The 20733-nt window shown below is 35.7% G+C and overlaps 1 protein-coding gene across 1 annotated transcript; it reads right to left on the bottom strand.

Annotated features, from left to right (window-relative positions):
- Window positions 1-340: 340 nt before the first annotated feature.
- On the bottom strand, window positions 341-20390 carry LIPI (lipase I). Its single transcript, XM_071755743.1, has 10 exons — window positions 20156-20390; window positions 16702-17078; window positions 15013-15121; window positions 12377-12478; window positions 10838-10927; window positions 9549-9716; window positions 7926-8018; window positions 6351-6462; window positions 5916-6089; window positions 341-2488 (listed from the first exon to the last, which is right to left on the bottom strand). Exons 1-10 carry the CDS (start codon window positions 20202-20204, stop codon window positions 2401-2403), a joined length of 1362 nt encoding a protein of 453 aa, XP_071611844.1. The 5' UTR covers window positions 20205-20390; the 3' UTR covers window positions 341-2400.
- Between the last annotated feature and the right edge of the window lie 343 nt (window positions 20391-20733).

The raw sequence follows: 20733 nt of genomic DNA, 5'->3' as shown, positions 1-20733 counted from the left end.
GTATGTTTACATGGTGCATAAAGGATTCATGAAGGTAGAAGTCTGTTGCATATGAGTTACAACTACCACCAAAAAAGCATTTATAAGCTCTCCTTTCCAAGGCTGCAACACCAGAGTTCTGCCCTAATTTGGGAAGCAAGTAAATGGCATAGGATATTGTTCTCAGTGAGGACACCAATCCCAGAAAATGCTGGAAAGGTAGACTTTCATGTGTCTCTGTCCTTAAAAAGAGTAGGCTGTTGAAAATCAGCCTACTCATATGGGTAAACAGGGAAAAAAAACCACTTGTTTGATAACTACATCAATAAAAGCTGTGATAATACACAAGCACTCAGTTCCATTACTAGAAAGAGCAGTTTATCTACCCTTCTTGCTTCCAATTGAGAGACAATACAATGTCATTAATTTTTCTAAATATTTACTTACAATTGAATATATCAACCAAAGTAAAAGGTTATAGTCAAGAGTCATGTTTGTACCTCTGTACGTCTTCTCAGCAGGACATGAAATCAATGAACAAGTGATAATATAAAACATGATTTGGGGTTTTTTTCACTAAAAATATATAAAAGTTTAAAACGTCAGAGAATTTGTGGAAACCAACATTAAAAAGAAACTTCAGAGGCCATCTGATGCACTCTTATGCTCAAACATCTGTGACACTAATTGAAAGATTCTAGTTCAAGACATCTGAAATTTACTCTCAAGTTGCTACTTTTCTAAAGTCATTCAAGAAACAGGCATTTGGAGGCAAGGTGATGAAAGAAAGGAGACTCAGAGATCTGTAAAGGGGAAACTAGGGGAAATGAGAATAGGCTTCAGAATGAAAACAAACAGAATAACAGCAGATTTTCTGGGTTTTTTTAATAAGGAAGATAAATACAAAAAGCTTACACTGCCACATCTGTGCATATAAGCATATATTGCTAACCTAAGACAGCAGACAGAAAGGTCTTTCCTGGGTATCTCTCAATGACTGCCTCAGAGGAAAGGATGAAAAAAGCATAAAGCTGAGTAAGACACCACCAGAGAAAACCTACAGTAATGTTATTACAATTTCTGTAGAATAAACATATTTTTTCAAGTCAGTCCCTCAGCAAGTCTGCCCACAGCTCTGTATTTTTTTTGTGTGTCCAGATATTTTTTTGTCTAGACAAGTAAAAGCATGTGTGATGCTGGTTCCAAGCCTTGCATATACTGACCACACTGGAGCTGCCTCTTGCAATGAAAAGGACAAAGTTATAACTTGCTTTCCCATCTTCCTTCTAACCCCGTTGTTGACTTCCAATAAAAATAAAAATTCATAGGTTTGGGGCATCCCATCCCACTGACATTAAGATGAAACTGGTTGATAGATTCAACCAAATATTGCTGTCACGAGCAGGGGCATAGGCAAGAAAGGAAAAGGATCATGTGCATAAGATGCATTTACATGAGAAACCATGGTTAAATACACAAAATAACCTTAAAGAAAAAAAAATACAAAGAACATATTACTGTTCTTCAATCAGCACCATCAGGAAAGGCAATCTGGCACTGGAAAACCTTTTTCTGAGTTGGAGGAGGAAATCTTCATGTAGGGTTTATTCCTGCTTACATTTCAATAGGCGAAAAGCTGTCATCAGTCTCAACGTGAGAAGAAGCCCAAATAGAAACAGAATGAAAGTGCATTTATTCCACCTTTAAGTTATTGTCTTCACAATAGACTTTGGAATTGCTTCATATCTGAAACATTGCTGCCCTGCCCACATCTTTAATACAAAAAAATCTGAATGGTTACAATAATTTTAATCTAAATTGAGCACAAAGGTAGTTTATTTAAATATCAAGTTTACATATGGGCTCACAAATCTTATTGTTCCGGTTCTCAAAATGAGAAAATAAAAATTTTTTTTATCTGGTGAATATAGCACAGCAAAACTGCTGTGTATTAGACCTGTACATCATATGAACAGTATATTAAATTCACTTAGTAGACAGATAATTATGTTTCCATGTAAAATCCATTACAAATAATAAATAATTAAATATACGTATGACTTGACAAATAATATGCCAGGGTTATGCAGCGAATTCATATTTTATTCAGTAGTTGTGTCACTGCTAACAAGTAATAACGAACAGACCACTGCATGTTCTCCACCATGATACATTTACTTTATTCACATTTCCCAAATACATATATAGATATGAATTTTTCAATTATTTCCACCTAGGTCACTCAAAAGAAGTAATGCATATTACCAGGTAGACTCTTGCAAATAAATCCAGCTTTTCTCATTTCCCTTCTCATTGCAGTTTTTATCCTGAGGAAGAATCAAAATGTCTCTAAGAGACATTAGCTCTCTAAGAGACATTAGAGAAATGGCTCTAAGAGAAATTAAGTTAGTAGCTCTATCTTCATGTAGCCTTCTCTGGGCAAGGGATAGGTTTGAAGGTCAGTTCAGTGTTCTCCATCAGTACAAAATCGTATCTGCACAGTGGTGGCCTAAAAAGGAAACAAAGAAAACAACGTGTGTAACATACAAAACCAGAAAAAATATTTCAGTATTTGAACTATTGAACCTCTAGTATTTACCACCTCTCAGTGACTGCACTGAGGACAAGAAAATAAGTCCTGGCTGTTGCACCCTATTTGATGCATCACTAGAGTAGTTTTCCACACTGTGAAGAACAACCAGGACATCAGCTGGATGGTCCAAAGTAGCCTGAGCAGTACATGTATCACAAGTCTGAAATACAGAGATGCAATACTTCATCCATTAAAGCTATTAATCTGCATTCAAATGAATTCTTTAGAACAACGGTCCAAGAATGGCCCAACTCCTGGGTTAACAGTGGGCCTGAATAATTTATTGAGTTCCCTTGGCATGAAAGTTTCTTTGCTTTCATTCCACAGAGGAAAGTGAAAAACTGCATCATAACATCTTCTAACTCTCAGTACCAATTACAGCACGTGTAAGGAAATTTCATGCAAGAGAGTAATTTGGCATCTAAGCATCCTGAGAACTCAGAGCTGCATAATACTGCATGAACACATACAGAGGTCACAAAGGGAGTGGCAGTCACACAAAACCTTACTTTTGAGGTCAACACACATGCCCTGCACAGCCCTTTATGCACTCCTATGATGATGAGAGCTAGTTTGAACTGGCAAGTAACTAGCATAGCCTCTGATGGCACCTCTTAGGGCACAAAAGCTCTGATACTTATTTTATTTAAAATTATCTTCTACATTGCTCTGAACTCATAGATGTGGCTACCCAACACAATCCACCTTAGGCTGGGATGTAGCATACAGTGAAACAGTGAAAAAAAAAAAAAAAAATCTGAAGAACATTCTAGCAGGCACTTCTGTTGTCAACTGCTAGTGTGAGATTTCTACCAGTCAAGGCTCCACCTGTCTGCATGTGACAAGGTTATAGGATTTCCATATAAGAAACTCCTCACAAATCTAAGATAGTAGATTTTATGACTAAGAAGACAGAGATAATTTCTGGTGCCCTGTATAATGCAAAGCACAGAATTTAATCCAGTCCTTCACCTGCAATTTGTTTTGATTTGATTTTAATGGTTTGCTATTATATTATTTTGTAGAGGGAGAAAAAAAAGACATAAAAGCACAGAAATTGCCAGCATTTTTAAAGTCCACAAAACCATGAAAGGTTTCACAGGACAGATTTCCAAATAGACCCATGCAAGGTTATTATATGCATCCATTTCCTGAGTTGAATTTCAATATCTCACATAACAACGAATGCTGTATTTTAGCTTCTCCATTGTCTACTAAAATGCAAGAGCACACTGCACACTCTTGTTCATCAGAGGCTTTAATAATGTCTTCTTTCCTATTACTTCTGTTCTTGTTTTGTTTTAAAAAAGCAAAGGTGGCTGGGCTAAGTATCTTTGAGACATTCACCTTCCCCATCAGTTGGATACGAATTGCCTGACAGGTTCAAAAGCCTTTTGGGAGACCTGACACCTGGGCACATCCAGGAAAGCTTTCTGGTTTTATGGGTGAGCAGGAATGGTTTATGTCAGAGCCCAGAAGAAGAGCCTGAAAATTGTATGTACCTCTTAGCACTGCCACCTTCACACAGCATCTGTGTGAATGATGGGCAGACAATTGTCAGTGATATTCCCCAAACTCCCACTGCCTGCTATTAACCCAGAGCTGGGGAAACTGAGACTCCTGTTGTCTTTTATCTCTGCACCTGTCTCCTGGTTTTTACCTACTACATTGTAATATGAATAATTTAAATATTTTTTTTACTGTAGTTTCTAGCTGATTATCCTGTATACAAGTAATTGTTGTAATTATATGTAACTAAATAAGGTAAATATAGGTAATTATAATTACAACGTGCAATTATGTAATTTCACCAACTGATAGTGTTCTAACATCTGCATTTAAATTGCCTTCACATGCTGATTCAATATGCTATTTTCTATTGCTATCTAAAAGTATTAATGTGTCTATATAACTGTAATCTGATGAGATTCCATACAAAGGACTTTAGTGGATCCTACATTAGAGCAAATCAAGTACTTCTTACTTTAAAACAAACAAGAGTCAGAGTAACAGGAATGAAAACTCAAAACCAATAAGAGCTGTTCACTGAAAAAGTTTCTTATTTCCTAGATTATTATCTGAAAAAGTCCTGAATGCTTTTAAGCTTTCATGAAATTTATCTTCTGATTCATCATCACTAGATTGAAGAAAAAAACTGCAATATTATTTAGAATTTTTACTATCACATCACCAAATGGGTTCAATAAAATCATGTCAGATCACCCAAGAGTTTGAGAATTACACCTTCAGCAAGCTAATAAAGTATAATGTATACACTTTTGGGGTTACAATTTTGATTACTGATCTTTCTAAGTCTCTCTCACTTGCCTCCTCCTCCTTCTTAATAAATAGGAAATAGCAGATTAATTTAACAAGGTTTCACATTTTTTACACATAGCCAATTGCTACTAGACTATTATGACATACCAAGTTAGAAAGCCTTAGTTGTTATTTCTCAGGGTAACAAAATAGACTGACTTCAGACTTACTCATATTGTAACATTATTCCCACTCACCACTTGTTTTATAACCATTATTAGATTTTATTTTAAATTCTGACTTTGTTGAATCTGTCATTCCTATGAAGCAAATTAACATAATAACTCTAAAGTACTGTTATTACCCTGGGTACTTCTTGCTTATTACATGCAATATGTTATTTTCACAAAATGTAATTGTAAAATTTAATTGCTAATGCTATTGTACAATAAGTAACTTTGGAAATCTAAAAAGTGAACATATAGCAATACTACCAAAGTATTTTACAGTATAAATTGTTAATAAGAGCTTAGTAATAACACTTAAAAATAAATGAAATGCAGACTAATTCATTTTAAGTGTAGGCAAGCATTGTGTTTTGTTCTTGGAAGGTCTTTGCCATCAGCAAGCAGACCAAAAGCCTATTCCAGCCACACAAGTAGCTGAAGAGCTCCATTTCCTGAGTGTGAAAAGCTGTGTACATACACATTATTAAAATCAGAAAAGTGCTTAATTAAATTTGGCTCCTTTAAGAGAGGGTGTAAGACAGGCTGCCCTATATAAGAGGTCTTTGAGAAGTCATTGTGACCAGAGAGCATCCTCCTCCTCCTTCTCTTCCTCTTCCTCCTCTTCCACCTCCTCCTCCTCCTCCTGCTGTAACAAGCATCATGCATGATGCCTACAGGCAGAAGGCTGCTGTGCACTAAATGGTAATGTACAAAGCAGTTGTTCCACACAATAAATATCATCCTAGGTAGGATGAGAAAGACATTCTTTTATTTGGGAATATGTGATTTAAAAACAATGGAGGGAAATACACATTTCTGAGGAAATATCCTGAGAGTGATACCTGCAAAATGCTTACCTTTCTGGATTACTGAGAGATTTCAGCCTCATCTGGAGAATCCTAAGCTTATGCTTTGGGCCTATGAGGGTCTTTGTAGAAAAGGTCAAGGAAATCTTCGCTATTTTGTCAACATCTTGATAAAATCCAGTTAGTATTTTGACTCTTTTATACTGCTGAAATGTTGAAGCTTCCCTACAGAAAAATATTATTTCTAGTTAGGGCTTTGTTAGTTTAGTATTATTATTACTAAGAGTTATTATAAAGACCAGAAAACTTGTAGGATTCAAACCAGTATCATGAAAGGACCTGGGCTAGTTCATAAATGGAGAAAGGATCAAGACCATCCTCATGATACTTTTTTTTACCTGAACATTAGCAGGTTAAATGGTTTAGGAAACTCAGAAAAATAAATAAAAAAAAATAGAAAAGATGAAGAGAAAAATCAGCACATACCTACTCATCTCTGATTCTACTGTGTTTCCAGCATAATCTGTTATTTTAACTTTAATGAAACCTCTCCTAATGCTTTTATTCCAGGTAGTAATATCCAGCAAATAGTTGTACACTGGAGGAAAAAAAAAAAAAATAAGATTCAAAGAATGACCTCAACAGGATACAGTTTTATTATCACCCTTTTAAAAATATCCACTGGCTCAAAGGAACAAGAAGACTATTGACAAAATATAGCTTCTATCAAATGGCTACTTGGAGCTTTGCATAATTACTGTAATTTCTTCCAGTTCTCACATGGAAAGGATTTGGATCAGAAAGCTACTATCAGAATTAGCACGAAGTGTCTGACCTGTCTAAGAAAAAAAAATCAAGCTCTAACTATCACCTTCAGGTTTTGGCAAGCTTGGAGAAGAGGGGATATTTGAGCTATGAGTGAAGCAACATCATCACATCACCTATGAGAATGACACATCCAGAAAATTAGCTGAGGGACATTGGTGGGGAGAAAGGAAGAACAGCATCAGCACAAGCTTTATCTGTTGGCAAAATGGCCATTTAGCTGCAGGAGGAGTGAATGAGGGGACAGACCTGGTGGTCTGGTCATCCTTGAGAGAGTGTAAGAGCAAAGCCCAAGGAAACAGGAGCAAGGGAAAACAGTGGTAGCAGCTTGGGTCAAACTTGGGAATATGAGTTCTTTTCTGTAAAATCTATTGCATCTTTAATAACCTCTCCTTGCATCTTTGGAAGAAACAGTGATGTAAGTATGTATGATTAACAATATAAACTAAGATATTCAGGTCCTGTCCACAAAACTTTCCTAAGTGATGAAAAAACCCAATGTAAAAACTTGATTTCACTTGAATTCCCAATAAACCTATCTTCATACCCCAAATCAAAGTTCCTTAAGAATAAACATAACCAACTAGAACAGCATACTAAGATTTGCTTATGGTCTGTTAACAAAAGCAGAAATTGGATGAAAATCTAAACTGGACCTCTACATAGATAGTAGGTATCTAAACTGTTGAGGCTAAGGCCTATGCCATGGGAATCAATTCCCATATAGCATAAACCTGAAACAATGAGCAAAGTTTTCCCTCCAGTATCTTACTCCTAGAGAGACATGGACTTGTACAAACTGACTCTGGGGTGCTGTCCTCCAGGGGTGGAACTTGGAAGTGTTTCTTTTTGTGCCCGACCCAGGGCAGTCTCACTTCCAATTTTTTGCCCTCTGAAAATGGCAGCAATAATCCTACCTAAGCAGGTTCTCTCAGTCCAGTTTTTTCCCTATCATTCAATTCTCATTTTCTGGCTTCCTTCTTCCTCTTGGCAGTCAATTTCATTGCTTTTAAAGACAGTTCTTTTTTGGTAAATGTATTGCTTCCTCTGCTGCCACAATCACTCACCTTCCTCCAGTCTGCAAACTGACACTTATCTCATGGTTTATTACACCATTTTACACAAAAGCTAACAATAACTTTCTACTTTCATCTCTCTTTTCACTCCAGATCAGATAACAAATAACAGCCATAACATTTCATAAACAGTTTGTTATGTATGGGTTCAGTCACTCACTGCAGAATGGGTCTTGGTCTGAGGTATCAAAATAAGCTTTCGTTGGTGAGCTCTTTGGGATTAACAAATTTTTCCATCCATCAGCAAAATAACCTGAAATCCAATATTTAAATATTTCATTTTAGACATTTAGCAAAATCATGGTACACATATAATTACATGAAAGAAACTCACTCAAAGTGACAAATTTGGCTTTAATTTTCTTAAATATTCTCTGAGAAAGTAAGCTGACTTGGAAAATGCAGGAATCCCTTGAGTATAATAGAATGCAGTATGCAAGTATTCCATTCTTATAATATACTAGTACCACTAAAATCGTCATAATGTAATAATTGGAATCTATTTATTCTAGAGTATTAACACAAAAAATATAGAGTTTATAAAATCCTGCAGAGGTAATAAAAGCAAACCCAAAAAACATCCCACATATTTGCAGAACTTCTTCACATTAGGTAAAATTCCTTCCTTTCTTTTTTGAACTATTAAAAAAAAATTAAACCCTAAAAACTGTAATTATAGATATTCTTTATTAAAATATTAGATATTCTGCAAACCTACTAAGTTTATGGGTGTAATGTAAAAAGAACTTGTGGTTTATACAATTCTGTGCTTATTGTCTTTGGGGCTTAAAAATAGTCCTTGTTTCTAAAATGGTTGATACTATTCTCTCCCTCTTGGTTTCTTTACCTAGATTGGAAAATGAGATCTAGTTCCAGGCTGCAGAGCTGTCACTTCAAGGGGACAAGCAGTAAAGCTTGCAATAGAAGGATGCTACTTCTCCTCTCAGTTCCCAGCTATCTGACATTTTTTCATAGGTTTTATGGTCAGTAAAAAAATAAAATAAAATATTTCTCCACCTCTAGTTTGGGCATTCTTTTGTAGTGTGTCAAGCATGGCTAATAACCATGCTAGGGAAGTCCTGGAGTTTTTCTGCTCTACTATAACATCCCATTATAGTTGGGGTTTTTTTATAAAATAACATACAAGTTCTGTCTTTATATGCATATTCTTCAAACCTTATTAACTAATATAGGGTGTACATCCTAATATAAGGGTGTAAAAAAATAAGGTATGAATTGAAAGTTCAATTATAATAAAATATTTTTAAATGTAATTCTTACAAAAACCCTGGCAACTAGGATATGCTCACACTATTGTAGCTCTTTTCCTACTGTCCCGAGATCCTCCCTAAAAAAGCCCCTCCAAATAAAAGCTTGATTCCAAAAGAAGAGCCAGAGAAACCATGAAGTTGCTATAAACATTTTTACACTTAAGTGAAAATCGCAGGTACTCTAGGGATGTTAATATACCATGAAAACCTAAAATGATGAACTAAGTAGACTAAGTAGTTTCTCTGTAGAAAGGAAATACACTGTGAATCCATTTCAGACTACAAAGCATAATGATCAAGGATTAGGAACATTCAGCACCTGCGTCTCACAGACTGCTGTAAGTCAGAAAAAGCCATAAACTTTAAACTACTTCAAACAATATGCAGCTCTGCACATGATCAGTCTCAACAGATCACTTTAACATCATGCTACAGAACTCTATAATAACCCTGAAGCTAGGCTGGATTTCCTCAAAACTGACTGAGCCCAGAGCAGGAATTGTAACTCTTACCCAGTACTGGACAGGACATTGGCTGGAAAGCTTCACAATCAGCACATTTTCCTCTCTTATAATCCAAGTAAGAGTCACAAGGATATGTTATTATGTTGCACTTTCCTTTCAAAGATGATAAGAAGAGGAAGACAGATCTTTGATGGTCACACTTAAAATACTGAAGTCCTTCAGGAAAAAAACAAAAAAAAAGAAATATAACAAGAAAATGTAACTACGTTTTTCATGTAAGAAAATATGTTATCAAAGTAATCCTTTTTACCTGAGTTACCCTTTGTTAGCCATGATCTATTCTCTAATTAGTTGACTACCGAGTGTAAAAAATGGATGCACACACACAAGAAGAAATTGAAGACTGTTTTGAGTATAACAGAGAAAAGTCTACAGGACTGTATAGTCAAGAAATAGTCTATGTCCTATCAAAGTTGCTATAAAGTGTGAGACTGAGTTATGCTGCATCCTGTGCAGATCATATTGGCAGAAAAACTACCATGAGGAATACTTCAGAGATTCTTCACTCTAGCTCCTTTGGGTAATAAAGTCCTTATTTTCCTAGCAAAACAATTAGAATTGTACAGATTAAGCTGATCCCAAGCCTTGAGGGATTTTACCATACTCACAGAGACACAAGTGGAAACCCTGCCTATGCTTTTGCAGCAGCTTCTCTGTGCAGATTAGTAAAAGAAATGTAGACAGTCATAAACATATCCAAAAGGACTAAACAAAAACGATGGGCAGCCACCTTGCCTAAGATTTATGGAGGTTAAAATAAGTAAAATTCTGCAGCCAAAGATCATGTCATAAAAATATTTTCATCCTAGAGCCTAAAAGACCTGACCAAAACTTAGCTCATCATTGCCAGCCATGAGGAACCTCAGACACAGTGAAGAGTTGAAAATCTTGTCTCTAATGTCATATGCAAGAGCTCTCCAAACCATTTGGACACAAAGACTTTCCCCATGTCTAGCCAAAAAATTATGATCTATATGCAAATTATATATAGAGATTATATATATATGTATAATTCTGTTATACCAATCACAATGGTATGACTAAATATGAATGCTTACAGGAAGATCCTTACTAAAGAAAAGATGTAAAACACCTTTGCTGTTTCTCATTTGCTTAGTGGGGAGGGAAAATAAATACAATGCCTTCAGCCCCCAAATTACAGATTATGTGCAGTGTACATTTAATTCAATTTTATCTGTTTTTTAATTAATTTTTAATTTTTTTTAATTATTTGATTTCAGACTCTTTTGTCATTAACTGAACACATTTGTATTTACCACTGAATAGTGTTTGTGGACAACCAGGCTGATCCATTCCTCCATTTGGATAGAAATCAATGGTTCCTAAAGGTTTCTTGAAACCTAATGCTAAAGTAAAAATACTTTTAATTAAAAAAGCATAAAAACAATTATGCAGTGAATTATTTATCATTACATTGCATTACAAAATAATATTATGGTCTTAAAGGATTTTTTTTCCAAATATACTATTTTTTGGTTCTGTAGATGGAACTCAAAAATTAAAATACATGCATTTTTTTTCATTTTTAAGAGTAATACACAAGTAAAATGCCATGCAGAAATGTATACACATTTGTGTAAGATTCCTCCTACCACAAAAGAAAATGGATAGAACAGAAGCAACAATTTAGTGCTGTACCTGAGACACTGTTTTCACAAAGAAATTTATGAGTTTCTCTCGTATGTTCTCTCCAGATACCAAAATTCATTCCCAGTGTAATTTATACTAGGGTAAGATTTTCCATTTTTTTGCATGACAAGGGATTCTGAGCTACACTAATATATGCAGTATATTAAAGCAGAAAAAATTGTATTTATCCAATAAAGGAACATAAGTAACATTTTGCTCAGTCTGACCTATCTTCCTTTTTACTAGATTATCTTTGCTCACATAATTCAGACATTATAAAAACTGGTATTTTGCAGGTTCACATATAAAGTTGAATAATAAAATGCTTAATTTTTAATATTATTTTAAAAAACTGACATTAAACCATACAAATAATGGGATAAGTGTGGTAGGTTTGAAAGGCTTATGTATGGTTTTGAAAAAAAAACCAAATAAACAGATGATAACATAATGAAGCAGACTTCACAATGATCTTCATTTTAACCTTTTTTCATTTAGAATTTTAAGCAGTGAATCTGTATAGTGTAATAGTGGGGTACAGATGAGAATTTCTGTCCCAGAAGGGACTTTAATTCAGCAATAAACACATGCTTGCAACCTCTGTTCATACACACTAGCACAGCAAAACCCTGTTCATGCTGAACCATATTGCAATTAGCAGTATCATAAATTAATGCAATAATTTTTTGCAATAATGCAATAAATTAATTGTAATATGGAATAATGCAATGTACTATCACAAAAAAGATGTGTGACGTTGTTATCTCTACTTCTGAACAGCAGTAAATCGATGATTTACAGTTGTCTTCATAGGCCTTCAGCTGGTTGTTGGACATAAAACTGAATTCAGTATTTTCAGGCTCTGTCAGGAAACTTCAGGCATTCAGTAACCTGGCTACTCCTGTCAGAACTGAACAAAGCAGCCCATCATTGCTTAAGTCAGTAGCAAAACTGAGTTTCAATTTGGCATATTGGGAATATTAATGTACAATATGATTTCAAAAGTATAGATACTGTCAGAAAGCAACAGCACAGAAATCCACCTAATAACATAAAATATACTTCTGTAAGACTATCTGGATATGACTGAGAGAGCTCATCCCTTCTCTTTCACTTTTCTTCCTTTCCTCAAGGTGAAATAGGAAAAGTTAAGGCTATGTCATCACCATCAGTATCCGAATGGATTACATCCACAAATTGTGCATCAGTGCGATCCAGCCTCCTGTCTGGTGGTACTCCAGTGAATGTAGGGCCTGCTGGGTCAAGACCTAAATGAAAGTAACACTAGCATTAAAAATCCTGGAGTCTGTTTCTACAGATACATACAAGAGTAACATCCAAGGTTTATTCATCCATAACCCGTCATTGATAAATGGAATAAAAATAAAACCCAGCACGATTCTACTCAAGTTTCCATTCTTCAACTTGCTAAAGAAAGCAAGGGTTCCTACCACAACACTGATCAACACATATCTCTGAATTTTGTTCTCTTCCTAATAAGTTTTGCTCATCTCCCAGGGATGAATCACAAGACAAGAGTATTAGAGGCCAAATCAGGAGAATTCATTCTGTCCTTTTCCCAAAAAAATACTATAACCATTAAGTACTTAATTAAAAAAAAACACACCATGTAACTACTCTTACCAACAGAACACAAGATGGAGACATCTTGGATGGAGACAACTTCAAATGTGCCTCAATCATTTTATCTGTTGGTGTTGAAATTGCTTAAAGAAAAATGATTGTTTCATGCACCTTAGTGAAACACCAATTTTTTACCACATTTTCACCTTAAGGAATTTTGGAAATCCTATACTTTAAGAAAAGCTCAGTTATGACAAAAGACATTCCAACTGAGATCCACAAAGCCACTTTATATCAAGGAGGAGGGGATTATGGGTGGCAAGGCATTTGAAGCATAAACACTGTGTATTCTCATTATTTGGGGGATAAAGAATTATTGTTGTGCAGCCCTGAAATCTGATCATTTTCAAGATGGTAATTGCTGCCCTTCGTAGGATAATTATATTGCCAGCTGAGGTTGTCTCTGCTCCTATTTTCTTGACAACAAAAACACAGGGAGGGTAAAAGAAAAAGCAGCAGACTGAAAATAAAACTTTCAAGGCAAAACATATTCCTTCACTTTCAGTGATTCCTAAGTGCATTCTCACTGACTGAGAGACAAGGCTAGCGTATGACCTTAGCTTATCCAAATTTGTATTCTGAATTAAGTGGCAGATGTGCTTTAACAACTACCCCAGGCAGATTCTCTCTCAAGATCAAGATAACAAAGACTCAAAGTACCACAGAGGATCGTGGGAAGCCAGGAGTACACATTCACAGAAACCCAGGTGATGAAGGTCATTGTTCTCCTTCACTAATTAGTTCTATATTGCAGAAACATACAGACAGTGAAAAAGAAAACGTATTTTTCTTTTTCTTCTTAAACTCATTTTCCCCACATCACTTTTCACCCCTGTCTCCGCTTGTTTGAGAGTATCAAAGAGACACTTAAAAGCTTTTAAGCCTTGTGTGTTTGGAATACTCAATCTTTGCCTTTATTCATCCCTATTTGCAATTATAAGACAGTGATTGAAACGTTTAATGTAATTGCATTTCACTGTGAACATCTAAGTTCAGAAATCATGTGCATCTGCTCCCATTTTATAGAGAAAACACAGACATACTTGAATAGGATTGAAATTAAGACTGTCCCCAAATTGGGACACTAATACACTGAAGGGAATTTTGTTAAGTGGAAATGAGTATTCTTAACCAAAGGAATATAGCTGGAGCCTACCAGACTCTTAGAAAATGCTCTGACTTTCAGATAACCATGAAAAAAGGTGAGGAGTCTGTAAATCCCTTTCTTAAGCCTGGCTACTGTCTCCTCTTATATTTTGGAGAAGAAAAACAAACAAACAAACAAGGAAAAAACAATTAAGTACTCTGAAGTTTGGAGCTATGAGTAGCAAGAGGAGGTAACTGTCTCCTTTCAGACTTAAAGTATCTGCTCTGTGAAATCCTAAGCACTATCAGGATCCCCTTACCATCTTTTCTGATAGTTAGCTGAGTCAGCTCCCTTCTCAACATCCTAGATGCAGTGAGTTTTGCTCTTGCACCAGAAAAAAGCACCTGCAGCCTGTGCACCCACATTAGCACTGTGGATTCTGCCCAAGGAGCCAGTATCTAAAATTTAATCCTAAACCTCATGAGTCCCTGGTCCTGAAAGATGTACCCAAATTAGGGTACTCCAGTTTTCACTGTATGCACTACTCCCACAGATGAAAAAGCTGACAAAACAAACAAATGTGCTCTGACATTTGCAGTACCCATATACAGGTTGCACACCTGATCTAAGTACCTTGTAGCAAATATCTCAATATAGCAAAGCCTACACCATGTTCAGACACCTCAAATTGAAACTAAATACTTGTTCCTGATTCCTGTGGTCTGGCCAAGAGCTTTTAAACATTCCCTTCAGAGGGACCTGACTTGTTCCACCAGCTAGACAGAAAGTTATCTAGCATGTCATTTAACTTAAGTGGCATTTGGATGTTGTGTGCAATTTTCATTTGAGAGATTAGAGGTAAACTCGTTGGAAAAATTCGGCTGAGATTTGTGTCCTGAAGGCAGACTTTCACAATTATCTGAACTTCTACCAAGGATACATTTTTCCCCTTGTATCTTACTAATTAATCAATTCATATTTGTCAATTTTTCAGTCTCACCTATGTGATTCAAAGCCATGAGAACAATACAAGGTACATTAGAATGCATGCATGGAGATTAAAAGCCTTACCTGTAATTCTGCCAATTTTGCCATTATATTGCTGCCCAACAAACCCAGCTATATGAGCCCCAAGACTAACACCGATCATATGAATAGTGTTGAGAGAAGCTCCATTTACCTGTCACAGGGAAAAAACAGAAAACAGCAAAGCCACAGTCACCCACAGGGCTATCTGATCAGAATCAGTAAACTGATTTAGTTTTCACTTTTTGTCAGTACTCTCTAACTTTAGAAACAAACGGAAATTGAAAAGTTCTTTTCAGTTTGCCATTCTGTAGTAGTACAAAAATTATGCAATACTTTCACTAGAAAAATGTAAAAAGGAACCTTGAGTCACATTTCTTCCAAACTGTCACACTTGTTAGAAGGAGAGCAAGGAAGGAAGAGGAAGACATGTACTAGATACAAGAAAGATGAACCAAAACTAGGAAAAAAAAAAAAACCCAACCCCAACTTCTGCCTTATCCTTCCAATAAAGGAAATTGAAAATATAACACCATTAAGAAACTATGCCACACACCTGCTGACTAATGCTGCCAAAGCAGGTGGTATTTAAAAAGAAATCTTCTGAAGAACTCTGAAACAGTGTCAGCAGACTTGTCAGAATCTCTGCAAAGTGATGGGATGAGGTGTGGATCTGACACACCACTGTGTCTTGAATTTTAAAAAGCCTCACAAAAGCTCACAAGTATGAAACTGATGGCTGTGGGACACAACAGACTCCACCACCACAATTTTAATAAACTTCACAATATGGTTGGGCCAGGTGTGACTCACAGTCATTGCTTTGTCAGGCAGATGTGTAAACAGCAATTAAGCAGAAGCCTGCATCAACAAAATTGCACCTTTGTAACCTACTCTGGATTGGTCTGTTCTGATAATTCTTTTTTGTTTTTCTATTCCATAACATTAAATTTACTCTCATAATTAAAAACTGTTGTCAGTATATCAGAGAGCAGATTCTGGTAAGCTCTCCTTTCACCTCATCCTTTATCAAAATGCTGTGGTTTTCACTAATATTCTACATGAATATTTTCTTTTTTCACTAATATTCTACATGAATATTTTCTTACTACCCAGCATTCAAGATTTCTGAGGACGGCTGGGAAAAGAAGTCATGAGAAAAGAGTAAAAATCGAGTGGTGAGTATAACAATGACAAAATGAGATTATACCATTTTTTGTTCATTTTTTAAGCAATGAATCTAGAGCCCAGTTAAGACTACTGGCATCAAGAAGATTCACCTCTGGAATCAAGTTTATATCATTTTGGAAAAAACAGTTTTATCTTTGTCAGTGATTTCTTCTTCATTTGAATTCTTCATTATAATACTTCAATAGTAAAAAGAGTAGTGAAACATTTTTGTAAGACTTTTATGCTGCATACTGTTTGAACATCTTTCACTTCGCTTCCCCACTGGTGCATTCACTCTTGTCAGAAGACCTAAGACTTCTAGATGACTGAAGAAAACATATGCACTATTAGACCTAGTTCAGTGAAAAGGGAAAAGAACTTAGTTGTAGTTCAAGATATACAGTAATAAATTTAAGCAAAGTCATTTGATATTGTACACTGGGCTTCTGTTCAAACAGCCATCTTAAATATCCTCTTTAAGTATTAATTCTCCTTTAAATATCCATTCCCACCCAAACTATGCCACTTAGACTTATTCAGAACAGACAGATATCTCTACCTTACCAGCATCTGGTCAACATAGTGCTTCAGTATTTCTGCAACTTTTCTGCAGTTTTCAACAGCAGTTATATAATTCACAGTCGTAGCACCACGATTCCAATCAACTATAATAAGATTAATATCATCTGAAAACAGTAAAAGCTCCCTGATGTCACCTAGCCATCCTGGTGAAGATCCTGTTGGTCTGAAGCCATGAATAACAAAGACAATTTTCTTGGAGATATTAAGGTACTTGGATGCAGTAGCATTGTGTTCAATGAGTCTCTCAGAACAATTTGGATTTTTTCTTGTGTACAGCAGTAGCTGGACTTGGAGTTCTGTTCCAGACAAAGCATTGCCAATATTAAGGTCTGTAAATTCAGGACATTTTTCTGTCTCATCTGAAAAAGAATAACATATTAAACCACATTTGATGAGTTAGACCACCTGAAATACTACCTCTTGGCATTTCTTTCCACTTTTTTTCCACTAAAAGTGAAGGAGTTTCATCTTCTTTACTTTACCTTTGAAATCAGGTGCCAGAATGTGTACTGAACAACAAAGAGCAGACTGGTATCTCTGCAGAAACCTCTAATGCTCCTCCAAAACCCCCAAATGCAAATTTGACCTTTTGTAACTCCTGAACAATCCATTTTCTCCATAACAAATAAAAAATAGTAGTCAGTGTTGATAAGATGCTTGGCCTAACCATCAAACTTAAGTTCTCAGAATTTTTTCACAATAATTGTGTGGTGTATTAACAGGAAAACTGTTGTGGTTGTTACTTCCTCTTTTGGCCACGTCTTCAAAGTCACAAATCCTTAGGACTTCTTGTTCAATCTAGCAAGAAGAAACAGTTGCCTGATGGTACAGGGATGATCCAGAACTCTTACCTAGTTTTGGATCACCGTAAGGACACCACTACCAAGAAACAAAGAAAGAAGAAACAAAGGATCATGTTCTGAATTTGAAAAAAAAAAAAGAACCTGTACATAATGGCACAATAAAAACAGTAATATTTGGCATTTCTGGACTCAGAGAGTTATGTAAACAAGGTAGATCAGTCAGGATCAGCAAGAAGACGGAGATTTTCAGAAGAGTCTAAAAAGTCTTAATTTTTCCCCTGTATACTTATCAACACCAAAAGTTAATGATTTTTTAAAAGTACCCTTTGGCTGCTGAGGTCACATTGTATGGATAAATCACTTCAAGATTTTGGGCATAATGCCAATGGCTGTCACAGTTCTGTATGGCCTGTTCACCTCCACTATGGGGTGAGACAATGTATGGCATAAGGACTTTGGGCCAGTCTCTTGAGTTCTGGTGGGCTATGTTACTTCACAAAAGGCTTTAATTTGGTATCTGATGGAAACTCCTCTATCTTCCTGGCAACTTTGCAAAACAAGAGTCAGGATACTTTTATAAAACAAAAGTAGGAAGAGAAATAGTACCTACTCAGTTCCTCAAAAAATAATTTAAAAGTAACCTGAATTCCTCAGAATTTTTTGAGTTATGGGAGAGGAAATCCTAGCTCTTCTCCTTTTCCCAGCAAGCACCCAGCTGGCAGAACTGAACCCACCACATCTGCACATCTGAGTCACACAGCGAGAACTCTCCAGTTTATAGAGCTGGGAAGGGCAGGTGCTGGGCATTTACAAGTTATCTGGAAAAAGTACTCGATGCTGTAGAGCAGATCCAAACAAAGCTAAATAACGTGAATTACAGCACTAATTAGTATACAGCAAAGGCAGTAATTCAGATAGGAAACTAGACAAATCACCTCTAGGCCAAACCAGCAATAGACCAGTCACCTCTGGACTGTCATAAAAAATGAGTATTTGCAAACAGGAACAGGGTTGAAGTTACAGGGTGTTAGAAATGGCCTGAAACTTCCTGTCTCAAATCAACCAGGCAAGTTTCATGCCTACCATCACCTTAAGACAATGGCTACAGTTATTACATCTGGAAAAAATTAGACATACCTATATTTCAAAATAAATTTCACATTTCTCCTCATTTAGACATTAAATTATTTAAGTAACTCTTACTGTGATTAGTGGACAGGTTATTAAGGCAACTCAGTTTCATTGCTGACACCTATCCAAGAAGTTCTGAAATTGAGACCTGCTAAGCTGCAGGTGCCTTGAATTTGATGAAAGTAGTACTCAAGAAACCGGTAAAATGTCATACATGTGACATACTAAGGTATTAATATAATGTGTCACGTTTAATCTCTAGTTTTCATATAACCATTTATGTCAATAAAACTGGAATAGAAATTCTATTACACAAACGTCATATAGAAAGCTAAATGATAATAAACAGCAACTTGATTCCATTTTTGCTCTTTAGATTCAACATTGCATTTTCTTTTTTTGCCTAAGATTTTTCTTAAATCCAAGCTTAATTACTAATCCTTATAACTGACTCCTACATACTTAGCATGTAAAAGATTCGTGCTAGGATATTGTTGACGTGTTTCTCCCATATTCATGTAGATACTTCTAGTTCTTACAATTTGGTTTGTAGAAATAAGAATTAATTCTTCTGAAGCCAGTGAAATGATAGTGACATAAAAGAGAGGCACAGTCTGGTCCATAGTGGTGGGAAATCTATCACAAGGAAATAATTTTAACTGACAAAGCTTTTTTACTAGATGAGAAAAGTCAAAAGAAAACAACTTGTTTACTTACGGCTGTGAAAATGACAGCAGTTATTGTTTGAAAGGTAAATACAGAAAAAATATAGGGTCTAGGTAAGTACTATAAAAATATTTATCAATCAGATGCTTTGAATTGTTTAGCAAGCAGTCATTGAGGGAAGGTTTTTCAAACCCCTATTTCCAATTGATTACTGGAAGGAATACCCAGCTGCTCTTTGTGCATGCTTTGGGGAGTATTGACATACGCTTTTCTGTGCAGTCCAAACATAGAGGTAGGTGTTGAGTAGTTATATATGTTAAGTAGTATAGTAGCTACTATACTGTTTTATCTTTTCCTGTATATGTTTGTATGTATTGTAAGTTTTTTCTGTGGTTGATGAGGGAAAATTTGTAAATCTGACTTTTGTAAGACACTGTTGTAAGACACTGACTTTTTTATAAGAAAATTTTACTATTTAAAGCGTAATGCACAACAGGAAAACCTGTCAACCTATCAAATCAGCAATAAAAAATAAATGTATGTTAATATGTTAAACTATTTCACAATTACCTCTTCGTACAAAGTGCAAACACCTGAGTGTGTTCCGTGCAAAGTACAGCCAGTGATAAAATAACAGGCTTTGTTCTGTTTACTTTAAAATGAAAACCTATGTCTCAGCTTCAAAGTGATCAAATTCTCTTTACTAATTATCTGCTCCATTAGGCATAATCCACAAGATTTTATCTTTTGGCCAATTTACATGAAGAAATATTCATTTTTTATGCTTGAAAAAAACCAAGAGAGTACATTGCAAGGAATAAGCTAATGGTTCTTACCTGCTTTCACGCAGTTTATCAAGAAGATGAAGAAAAACAAATTCAGCATGTGGAAATGGAGAAAAAAAATACGTACTGTCCTCAGACAAGTGGCAAATCTTGTGTTTCCTTATAATATTCTAGATTTCCAGCTAAACCAAATGCCACTAGTGAAGTAAGTGACGTAGAGTAGGAAGCAGAAAGCAAAGCTGAGTTCAAGCTTCTGCAATTCATGACTCCTCCTATTGAATGACTTCAGTAGGTAGGGTGGATTATGGAGTTTAAGGGTTGGGACTGTTTTTTAATCTATTTCCCTCTCTCTTTTGCGATCAGGAGATTTACACTTCAACAATTGTTGTTATATGTTACTGACAATTCTGCTACATGCAGGGACATTAGGAGGCAGGGTGCCAACAGGTACATCTCATTAGAGACCCACTGTGTGTCTTTTTAAGTGTGTTGCTCAACTGCACTTAGAGTTAATTAGGTGGGCAGAAGAAACTTAGAACAAAAGTAATTCTGAGAACAATATCTCCATGGATGATTTTTATGCAAAATTATCTTCTGAGATTTTTCCAAGGACTCACTCTCTATTTCAA

This window comes from Heliangelus exortis, chromosome 1 (genome assembly GCF_036169615.1).
Source record: "Heliangelus exortis chromosome 1, bHelExo1.hap1, whole genome shotgun sequence".
Classification (NCBI taxonomy): Eukaryota; Metazoa; Chordata; class Aves; order Apodiformes; family Trochilidae; genus Heliangelus; species Heliangelus exortis.
Note: the sequence above shows the minus strand (reverse complement) of the source record. Positions and strands in the feature narration are given on the sequence as shown.